Raw genomic sequence first — 12,416 nt, forward strand, 5'->3', positions numbered from 1 at the left:
GTCTATGGAAGACTGCATACAACCACCAAGTGTGATGATCCAGCCCTCGGATACCCGTGTGGGGCCCTCTCTTGACCCCGTCTAGGCTCTAGAGAAGCACTAGACCCATTCCCCAACATTCCCATTTGAACACCTTAACGCGTCACGGGACACCCCAACACAACACGGAACACGACACGGCACGCACATTGCTCACAGTTTGCAGAATGGCCCATCTTGAGGGCAGAAAGTCATATTCATGGCAAAAGAGTATATACAAGGTAGCTGGAGGCACAGCAAGGGACTTTGTCTCAAATGTAAACAAACATGAGACAGCATATAATAGCCTTAAATACAACAGAATTTGCCTTCAAAACAATTTGAGATGGCACAGATAAACCGCTGCTGCTTTTCTGGTAATGTATTTGGGTGACATGTACAGTTTGAGAGAATTGGAAATGGATGTGATATTAGATATCCATGCCAACTCTAATAAATATCCATTCTTCATTACTTTAGAAGCATGTTAGTAGCTCCTTTAAGCTGCATTTCCCGCAACCTTACTTCATCCATTCATCCAAAGTGAGAAGATCTGCTACATCTTCAAACTGTGGTTTAAGTCCCTGCCCTACCAACTGAAAAAAGGACTTTCGATAGAAATGTTAACTCAGGAGTTCCAGTCAGTAGTAATTCCCGACCCTATAAACCAAAGAAAGGATCTTCAATACAAATGTTAATTCATAAGGAGTTCAAGTCGGTAGTTACAGTGCTGACTTGAAGGCAAATGCGTCAACCCCAGTGCACAGGCTGTACTTGAGAAGCCTTGCATATTTGAATGATGGGCGTGTTATGTACGAATTTTCACCTGAAAGGAACTATAAAATTTTTATAAATGAATTTTTACCTGAAAAATGCCAGTGTGCATATTATACCCCACAATCCACCAACAACTACTTCCACTTTTGTGTGACCTACAGACTCCTTCAGAGGGATATGCCGCAAGCCATCAAGATTCCCTATTTCTTGCATATTCACTTCACCAGACTTAAGCTTTGCAGCTACTTCAAAATACTTCTCAGGTCTATCATAGGCAGCACTCTCATCAGACATCTCTTCAGCACCATTCAATTGAGGATGAACTTCTGACTTCTGGTACTGTCTGTCTGCCTCAGAGAGCATGGCCAATGGGCTGTCCTTATTAGCGGAATTCACTGGTGCCAATTGGACAGTTGGAATTTGAGCCTTATCCAATAGCCTTGATTCTTGGACTGACATATCAGAAGAGAGAAATGCTTGCTGAGTGTTCAAAGCTGACGACCGCCTGTTTGTTGCTGGAGATAAAGAATCTGGAGCTGTTGAGTTCAAAGCCCAAGTATTTATGACTTCTGCTTGCTTTCCAACAGCTCTCCTAACACCCTGTGCTACAATCCAATCCACTACAGAAATTTCAATATGCAGAAGCTAAAAGCCCATGTTTAAGAGTGTATTATCCCTATCTGTTCAATTATGCAAGCAGTTGGTAGCTTCATTAAGAACTGTAAGGATCCTGGCTGCCTGAGAGCTTGGTGTTTTAATATAATTTTTTCATCCATATCTCTTAATAGTCTGCTTCCTGACACATTTACTACTTCATATAAACCTAGAGCCTGACATTCATTTTAAGGATACAATTTCCTTCTTATTGAGATGGATAAAGATGAGTAACCTGGGCATCATACATCACAAGACCCGCAAGAATGGCAGATAGGCCAAACAATGAATCGTCAAAACCCCTGATATGAAATACTGAAAATTAAATGAAATGGCCATTTGACAATTTTTTCTAAAATGGGATCAAGAAGCAGGAGTGTACCTTTCAAGGGCAATGCAGGTGCAAGCTGCAGTTACACACTGTCAACCATGAAAAGGAAAGATAAGAGAGGGCATTTCTTGCAGGTACAATGTGCCATCAAAAACTTAGGCAGGGCTCACCGCAGAGTGGCAGGAAGGCATACCCCCAGAAGTAATAGCTAGCTTCCAGTTGAAATCTCTCCCACGAAGGGCAGCTATAAAGGGTTTTGATACCTGGCCTAATGTAGCAGCAACAGTGGCTGCCAAGAGTACCTGCAAGAGGCAACAAAATTCTCAGATAAACAGCCATCCATAATCTGCCCATCAATTTAGTAAATGGTTCATGAGGCCACATCCAATAACATGCCTGCACAATGAGAGAAGCAAAAGATGCCAGTAAAGATACAAGGCATCATGCCAGGTATGTAGTATCAATGACGATTCCACACAACATTAAAACAATGCCAGACATACAGGCATCTAGCACTAAGGAAATATACAAATGCCTGAGACGCTTACGCGTTATGGACAGGCACAACTGTGCCAGTATTGTCTGATTTAGAGACCTGGCAATAATAACATCCATTCTAGCATGACTACATCCATTTGATATCCATGGCGATGTTGTCAGATCTAGGGACCTTGCAGTAGTTACATCCATTCTAGCATGACCACATCCGTCTGATGTAGGGACCTAGCAGCAAACATCCATTCTGGAAAATTACAATATCCATCTGATTTGAATAGCTAGCAGTGGTTACATCCATCTGCTTTTGAGGAGGTAGCAAAGATTACATCCATTCTAGCATGACTGCCATATCAAAAGAAACACACTCTGAATGACATAACACAGAATGCAATCCAACAGCTTATGATAACTGCTTGCTGTGCGAAAACCTCCTTGCGTATATTTACAACATAAGGTCGAACAGAAAAACGGTACGAACAACCACATCAATGCTCAAAATCTGCGCTTGTCCGATTGTGCAACGGCCCTTTCAACGAACCAGAGTATCACATTCTGCAGGCTCACCTGGTTGTGAGAGAGCTCCTGGATGACGCTTGCGCATGGTCGGAGGACGAGTCGAGAGCGGGCGGGTCGTCTGCGAAGCACTGAGAAACTGATTTCAGAGGGCATGGATTGACCTAACCGGCCGCATCTGTGCCTTCGTGTCCAACTGCTGCCAAGCTGAGAGGGGTGTGGAAGGCCGGCATGCAAGCCTGGATCACTGGCAAAGCAGCGCCGTGTCTCCATCCGGCTGCTCTCTGACGGAACTGCTGTTCTAACCTGCAAAATACGTATAGATCATCATCTATCCCGCTGTTTTTATGGTATTCTTTAGGACTAGCCGTCAACAGCGCCGCATGAAGTCATCTACACTTTCCAAATTAAAGGTGGACATCGCAGATTCCATCGTGTAAAGTAATGTAATGTTTGGTTACAATTTGAACATGAAGTAGCAGGTCAACAAGAACCTTAGGGCTAGGTCACACCACGGGTTGCGATGGAATAGCAAAGCGCCACCACAATCGCACTAGCACACACGTGGTTGCACTAGGAATAAAAAGAAATCGTCTTTATGTGAGACGTCATTTTTTTAATTGGTATCTCAGCCATGTTTTGTGACAACAATCGAACATGTAATGGTATGATACCAATGAGAGAGTGTGGATTGTCCTAAATTCTACTAACACATGACTAGCACACCCTTCTACAAGGGTAACAACACAATAAGTTAGGGGTTTATGTAACCTTATTCCCCTAGAGCCACCTAGGCACAATTAAGGGTTATTAGGGGGGAGTGGGGTTTTACTCCCCCAACTAAGAGCCATCTCACACCTATTAGGGGCAACGTCACACCTAAGTTTCTCTCCCCCCCACTAAGGGCCATGTTGAAGGAAGTGAGCCTTGAAGTGGAAGCACAAAGCAAAAGCAAGAGCTATGGTGGAGGGAGCAAGAGCAAGAGAGAAAGACACACACAAGATATGAGAACTCCAACAGTCACAACGTGTAATCGGCTTTCCCTTTATTCAAATGTCACTGAAAGAATAAAGAATAAAGTGACAATGATGAGTGCCCACCACCTACAGTGTACAAGTGTACGGGTAACCAATACACAGTGTACGTAGTATTGTTAGTGAAACTAATACATGGACAGCTATGCACATGCGCCTTTATCCCCAACAACCTTCCACATAAAGGCGAATGTGCTCCTAATGAGAAGAGAACAAGAAAAAAGTGACAAGGTATAAATGTACATAAGTACAATAGGATGAGAAAAGACATCATCTCATCCAATACCCATCAACTTCCTAATGAAGACAAAACGCTCTACTGAGAGACTTTTAGTGAGCAAATCTGCAAGATTTTGGTCAGTTGAGATCTTGACAAGCTCAATGGACTTGTCCTCAATGACCTCTTGAATGAAATGGTAATGCATCTCAATGTACTTTGTCTTCACATGGAAGACCAGATTCTTGGCTAACTAAATAGCACTCATAGAATGTAGTGTAGGGACCACATCAGTAATGCCAAGGTCTGCTGCCACTAGACGGCCTAACCAAAGAACCTCCTTGCAAGCCTCAGTGGTTGCAATATACTCTATCTTTGTAGTAGAGAGAGCCGTGAATTTTTGCACCATGAACATCCAAGAAACAGCACCTCTAGCAAAGGTGAAGACATAGCCAGAGTGGACTTCCTATTGTCTACATATCATGCATAATCAGAGTCAATGTATCCCACGACTCCTATATCCTGGCTACCATAACATATGCACATAACTATTGTACCCTTCCGATACCTCATGATACCCTTGACATCATCCTAATGTCGTTGGTCAAGTGTAACCATATAGTATGCCACAACTATCACTACAAATGCTATGACAGCATCCTAATGTCGTTGGCCAAGTGTAGCCATATAGTGTGCCACAACTATCACTACAAATGCTATGTTAGGGTGAGTGGCTACCATGGCATACATCAAACTTCCCACTGCAGATGCATAAGGGATCTTAGCTATCTTGGCCTTCTGTCTATAGATAATCAGCTTGACTAACCTTCACATGAGAAGGTAAAAGATAGCCAATAGGCTTAACATCCTGTTAGATGAAACAGCTTAAGGGCCTTCTGGATGTCCTCCTTCTATGACAAGTAAATAAACCCCTTAGAGTGATCACATGCAATGCATATCCCAAGAATATGTGAGGCATGTCCCATACCCTTTATCTCAAAGCTCTTCTTGAGCTGACCTTTCAAGGCATCTAGCCCATCATGAGCACTCCCAACAATCAACATATCATCCACATAGAGAATCAAAATCATAAGGCTGCCATCATAAGCCTTCTTCATGTATAAACACGAATTAATATGACTGCGGCAGTGATGCCAGGAGGCATATTTCACGGTGGATTCCGTGCCACGGTGGATTTCGTGCCACGGTGGATTCCGTGAGGATTTACGGTGGATTCCATAAACTTTGATGACTGGGGCTCATACACAAAGTGGATTCTTTGTGCGAGAAGTTGATGGGGACGCCTGTCCTTTTCAGGCGTTTCATTAATTTAGTGTGTACGTGGGTGATTCCATAGCGGGTGATTTCACAAAATACATATTAAATTAATAAACGTTTATGAGTTTAGAGTGCGCACTCGTAATAAACTAAGGTTAGGATTTATTTCTAACCAATTGATTTATTTATGTAGCTGAAGACTGCTAGGTATTCACTTTTGTCGGTTTAATTGTATTATTTTACTAACGATTGTGAATGCTTCAGTTGATGTGTAGAGATAGCAGCAGTGGCGGAGGAAAGCATTGGAGTCTAGCGAGTATTCGACCTATGGATTATATTTTGATAGGCGACACGCCTATATTTTGTCATGTCTATTGAGACATCGATTATTTATTATTATTTTGTATGCGCTCATGCGCACGGATATGTTATTTTTATTTGGACATTGTATTGGGCGTGCCAGACTCTTTGGGCACCGTCCATTAGCTTTATTCCTATTTTTGTAAAAGCAAACTCAAAAGCTAAAAGCTTGATATATTTTTGTAAATTGGGCTATTATTGAGCATGAAGATGGAATATACATAAAATACATGCTTTGTGAAGCGCTCACACAAGGCATGGGGGGAGATTGAACCCAATTGGTCTCTTGCTCTTGTCGTTCATGTTTTTTACCTTGTAACTTGTGCAAAAAGTAGAGTTCATTGTTCTTGGGGACCTTCCGGGATTCACTACGTGAGCATACAGCGACCGATCTGCGCACCACGCAGTATCCATGTGAATGCATAAAGGCATCAAACTTGTGGTACCATTCCCTAGGTGCATGCTTAAGGCCATAAAGACTCTTTCTCAATCTGCACACTAGGTGGTCCCTATTGCCCTTAGACTGCTCCATGTAAATCTCATCATGCAAGTCCCCTTTAAGAAAAGTCATCTTGGCATCCATCTGATAAAGATCCAAGTCAAGCTGAGCAATCAAAGCCAATACCAAATGCAAGGTCGTCATCTTCACAATAAGAGAAAAGACTTCATCAAAGTCCACACCATGCTCTTGCTTGAAGACCTTAGCAACCAATCTGGCCATGTATGCCAACTTGGAGCATCTAGGGATACTTTTCAACTTATACACCCATTTCATAGGAAAGCATGCTTTCCACTGGGCAAAGGAACCGAGTTCCATATATGATTTTTCTACATTGAGTCATACTCTGACTTCATGCCCCTCTCCCAAGAGTGACTATTATCTCTATGTATGGCCTCAGTATAGGTAAGAGACTCACCAATATCTATTACCATAACATAATACATAGAGGGCTCAAATTGTGTGGCTATTGTTTGTCACTATTAGACCACCTCAAAATAGGCTATGGGGCCAAGACATCCTATGGAGCATCAGGAACCTGGGGCTATTGGAGCATCAAGCTACTATTGTGGCAAGCTATATAGCTAGCTATATAGTAGCATGAGGCTCCTCCTAAAATATCACCATACATACCTCAATAACATGCTTAAATGAAATACTTCGCGCCACCTAACGGCTTGTAGGACATGGGACCACATACATCTGATGAGCAAGAGCCATTGGCTCATCCATGCGTGTTATACTGGACTTTTTATGCTGCATATTACGTGTCTATCTACTATGTAAACAATGATCACAAGATTCAAAGCACTTATAGTTAAGGGGCGAAAGATACTGCAAATGGGTAAGCATTTTCATTTCTTTCAAGAAGATATACCCAAGGCGAGATACCAAAGAGATACATGTGGAATTGCATCCACTACCAAAACATGGTCGATTGGCCTAGATACAAGCAAGGGGTAGAGAGTATCTGACTTAGCACCACGCATAATCTTCCATGCAGAATCATCAAAAGAAACTACATAATTTGCATCATCCAAAGTGCCAACAAAGATAAGGCTCTTCATCAGAGTCGATACATGGCAACATCATGAAGAGTAAACATATAACCTAAACCAAACTATAGCTAGACATCACTAATACCAACTATCTCTAGTGCCAGGTCATTACCCAAATTGATAGATCCAGTCAAACTGTGATAGGAATGGAACCACTTTCTATGAGGGGTCACATGAAGGAAGCCCCTAAATCTATCAGCCACCAACACTAAGTATACCCTGACAAAGCATCACTCAGATCTGGGAAGTATCAAGAGAAAAAGTTGTAAGTATGAAATCATCATTAGAATCAGTTTACACAACATTAATCTCTTCAATCTTAGCACTCAACTTGCTAGAGACAATGCTGTGATCATCATTTTTGTCATGCTCTTTTCCTTGTGCTTGTCCTTATGTATTTTATGGCACTATGGCCAAATATGCCTTGCTTTTTAATAGTAATGACAAGTCAATGAGGACTTATGGCTACAGAACTTACTGTGAGATTGTCTATGTGTCTGAGAATGAGACTTAGCTAAGAGTCCCTCCCATGGTGGCCATTACCACTCCTACCATTATTGCCTCTAATTGTCAAAGCATGAGAGGTGCGAGAAGCATCAACATTCTTTTTGTTAACCTCTTCATTTAAGAGTGCACCCTCTACATCTTATAACTCTAACCCATCAGTAGACATGTTTACACACATAGTAGTACGAAATGTATCTCATGATTCAGGCAATGTAACCAAGAGGAACAAAGGGGGGAGATTATCCTTGAATTCAATCCCATGTGAAGACAAATGGTTGAGAATATAATGAAACTCATTTAAGTGGGCTGACATGGAAGTTCTCTCCTTCATATGAAGGTCCATGAGTTGCTTCAACTAATACATTTGAGAAAGTGGGGGCCCTACTTATCATAGACATTGTGAATATTTTCCCACAAGTCCCATGCGGATTGCCCATCAGAGACAACATTATAGAACACCTACTTAGAGAGGAACAACATGATGGTGGACTTACATAGCTCATCTAATTCAGCCCAATCCTCTACAACAATACATTCGAGCTTGACACCCTCATGTTTCAAAGGCTTAATCCAGTTGGAGCAATGCCAAGCCAAGCTCAAGCTCTTGAGCAAGATGGCTCAAATACCAATTGAAGGGAGTGAGCCCTGAAGTGAAAGCACGGAGCGAAAGCAAGAGCTATGGTGGAAGAAGCAAGAGCAAGAGAGAGAGACACACACAAGAGATGGGAACTCCAACAATCAGATGTGTGACCGGCCTTCCCTTTAATTAAATGTCATTGAAAGAATAAAGAATAAAGAATAAAGTGATAGTGATGGGTGCCTGCCACTTGCTGCAGTGTACACATGTGCAGGTGACTAATACGCAATACGAATACTATCAATGTAACCACCAATACACGGGTTGCTAGGCACATGTGCCTTTAACCCCAACATGTGTCACACCCACTTCGTTGGTATAAGCCCAACCCTTACTAGTCATTTCAATCCCTATCCTTAACAAGAAACCCTCATTATCATCTCATATGTAATGTTTGCAAATGACAAGGTCATATTGAAAAGGATTGTCATAAAAAAAATAGATTCAACAAACATCACTCAAAAGGTCAAGCTCATTTTGTTAGCATCGGCAATTAGGACATGGAAGAGCAACCAAAAACTATCATAAGCCTAGCCACAAGTGTTTGGGCACCTTCTTCAAACTTCAAAGAAGAATATACATGGTTTCTATATTTTGGAGCCCACTCAAAAGGTCAAGCTCATTTTGTTAGCATCGGAAATTTTGACATGGAAGAGCAACCAAAAACTATCATAAGCCTAGCAACAAGTGTTTGGGCACCTTCTTCAAACTTCAAAGAAAAATATACATGGTTTCTAGATTCTGGAGCTACTCATCATATGACTTTTCATAAGGAATGGTTAGTCGACTTCAAGGAGATGTCCACTCCACTCAGTGTTGCCATGGGTGACAACAACATTCAATAAGCTCAGGGCTACGACACCATTCAAGTGGAGCTTCCCTCCAATCACATAATCAAGGTACATAAAGTCTATTATGTTCTCAATCTCAAGAAAAATACGTTAAGTATCAATGAACTTACTTCTCAATCCTCTCTCATTGCTCACTTCTACAAAGACCACTACATCTTACAGCTACTCTCACCTTCTCTCAAACTCACATGCCCCAAAGTAGGTCAGCTTTATACACTTGGCTATTCACTTCTACAACCTTCTTCAAATGCTTTAGCTAACTCCACTTCACTTACAAGTACACCACAAAACACCCTCCTATGGCGCTCTAGACTTGGTCATGTCTCTCAAAATGTTATCCAACAACTTATTCACAAGAAACTTGCTTGTGGCCTCTCTCAACTTCCATTTTGTCAAGCTTGAGCTCTCATTAAGCCACAAATCTTACTTACCCCAAATCCTACTCCATTATGACTCAACATCTTCAATTAGTACACTCTGACATTTGTGGTCCTATCAATCATGTATCTCTCACTGGAGTAAAATATTTTATGGTGCTCATTGATGATTATTCAAGATATGCTGTTGCATATTTTCTCACAAGAAAGTCACAAGTCTTCTCCAAGTTCCAAGAATATAAGGAAGCAATTGAAAATAAGCAAGAGCTACGACTCAAAGCTCTTCATACAGACAATGGAGGAGAATATACTTCAGGTGAGTTCGAAGATTATTGCAAAGCCTTTGGCATTCAACATGAGCTTACCATACCACATCATCCACAACAAAATGGAGTTGTAGAATGCAAGAATCATACTCTACTAAATACCGCAAGAGCTATGCTATCACTAGCTTGTCTTGGAAAAGAATATTGGGAGGAAGCAATTGCTACAGCAACATATCTTCAAAACAGATTGTACTCAAACTCTCTACACACTTACGGATTGTGGTATGGTTACCCTCCTGACCTATCACATCTAAAGATCTTTGGATGAGTTACCTTTCTTGTCAACCAAGATCACAAATCCAAATTCTCTCCTAGAGCCACACAATTAATTTTTACAAGATATGGTGAGCCCCATGGCCACAAAGCCTATTGATTTCATGATCCACACAACAAGGTCTTTCTTTATGGGAGAGGTGCCATATTTCATGAAATTAATCTTCTTCCTGACGGCTCTACCACCACACAACCTCAATCTCTCACACTTTATCCAGTTGTCCCATATGCTAGCCCATTATCCAATCTGACATTTGACATGGCTCAATTTGGGCCTGATGCCAGGAGGCATATTCCACGGTGGATTCCGTGAGGTTTTGTAGTGGATTCCGTACAATTATATTTATTCTGGGGGCTCATACACAAGGTGGATTCCTTGTGCGAAAAGTCGATGGGGACGCCTGTCCTTTTTGGGCGTCTCGTTAATTTAATGTGCAAGTGGGTGATTCCATAGCTTGTGATTCTGCAAAATACATACTTAAATTAATGGACATTTATGAGTTTAGAGTGCGCACTCGTTATAAATTAAGGTTAGGATTGAGTTCTAACCAATTTATTTATTTTGTAAGCTGAAGACTACTAGGTATTCACTTTTGTTGGTTTAATTTGATTATTTTCTAACAATTGTGAATGCTTGAGTTGATGTGTAGAGCAGGCAGTGGTGGCGTTGGGAAGCACTAGGCAATAGCGTGTATTTAAGTTATTTAAAAGAAATTATCATTTTTGATGGCGCGCATTTTAGGCGTGGCACCGATATTTATTTTGATGCGCTTATTTCTTGAAGCGCTTGACATATATTTATTATTTTGAATGCGCATGGACGCACGATTTAAATATTTGTTATTGGACATTGTATTTGGACACAACCCGACTCTTTGGACGCCCAACCGCTTTATTCTTTATTTGGACAAAAGTAAACACAAAAGCTAAAGTATGCTAATTGTAAATTTGGGCCATTTTTTAGCTTGGAGATGAATAATATATTAAATACATGCTTTGTGGAGCGCTCACACAAGGCATGGGGGGAGATTGTACCCAATTGGTCTTTTGCCTCATGTCATGCAAGTCTTCTCTCTTGTTTTTTATGCAAAAGTAGAGATCTTTTGTTCTTGGGGACCTTTCGACGCTTGCTACGTGCGCATACAACATCCGATCTGTGCACCAGTGGTATCAGAGCGAAGCTAAGATCGAGGGCTTCCAATCGCTTACCATCTCGTGCTAAGGCAGAGCTCCTGGAATGATTGAGCTCTACATTCAGTCTCGTGGCAATCCGTCAATACCAGCGTATTCCTGGCAGTGAAGAACCCCCTGCTACGCTGTTGGATCGCGAAGGACTGGCCTCTACAAGCGGAGGATCACCCGAGAAACTTCTTAAACAATATGTTTTTTCTCTCAAAAGTAGATAAGTAATTCATTATTAAGTTGAGATTAGCAAGCTTATTAAGCTTTATAAAAAGCTTAAAGCCCATAATTTTTCCATCCGTGGCGGCAGCATGTACTGCACGTCGTCGAATCTGCCGTCGACGTCCTTTTGTCCTGGACGATTTCCAAAAATTCAATAAGCTTTATATTCTAAAGCTTCAAAGTCCCAAGATTTCTAAAGTTTCAAATTTCAATTTCAAATCTCTTCCATAGTGACTGTTCACACACAGCTAGTCTCAAACGGATTTTCAACTTTCTGGCAAGCCCCTGTTCACACATGTGGACTGACAGAGCCAAATTCCAGCAAACTGATTGCTATACGTAGTTTGCACGCATGAATATCCTCTTGGTAGAAGACCGTGACATCAAATTCCGCATCCACAAAGAAGAAATACTACAAAAAGTCATATTTAAAAAAAAGAAATAAGCCTTGTAAACCCGACTTTGAGCTACACTCATCCCGCTAACAAGATTTCGAGTGTGTGAGGTCTTTTGGAATTTTGCAGGATGTCCGATCAAACCATGGAAGATTTTATGGCTGAAGGTGACCTACCTGGAGCAAAAACTGGACTTGATTATGATGCAGCGTCAAGAGGAACGAAGAGCACATCAAACTTTGCAAGCTCAATTGGCCATCTACAATGATCTACCGCCGACCAAGATGGACCGCAATCTGAAGATCTTATACGACGTACGATCGATGCGATACTTGAAGCGCAATCTATTCGGAAAGAAACAAAGATAAATAAAATAAATTTCAAATTTCATACTTTCAATGGGTTACAC

The 12,416-nt window shown here is 41.3% G+C and overlaps 1 protein-coding gene across 1 annotated transcript; it reads right to left on the reverse strand.

Annotated features, from left to right (window-relative positions):
• Window positions 1-205: 205 nt before the first annotated feature.
• LOC148038703 (uncharacterized) lies at window positions 206-3,180 on the reverse strand. Its single transcript, XM_087674438.1, has 6 exons — window positions 2,843-3,180; window positions 1,951-2,082; window positions 1,832-1,869; window positions 1,685-1,751; window positions 884-1,395; window positions 206-678 (listed from the first exon to the last, which is right to left on the reverse strand). Exons 1-6 carry the CDS (start codon window positions 3,062-3,064, stop codon window positions 660-662), a joined length of 990 nt encoding a protein of 329 aa, XP_087530564.1. The 5' UTR covers window positions 3,065-3,180; the 3' UTR covers window positions 206-659.
• Window positions 3,181-12,416: the final 9,236 nt, after the last annotated feature.

The sequence above is a fragment of the Lygodium microphyllum genome, chromosome 3 (genome assembly GCF_053477565.2).
Source record: "Lygodium microphyllum isolate KBCC chromosome 3, Lygodium_microphyllum_v1.1.10, whole genome shotgun sequence".
Taxonomy (NCBI): domain Eukaryota; kingdom Viridiplantae; phylum Streptophyta; class Polypodiopsida; order Schizaeales; family Lygodiaceae; genus Lygodium; species Lygodium microphyllum.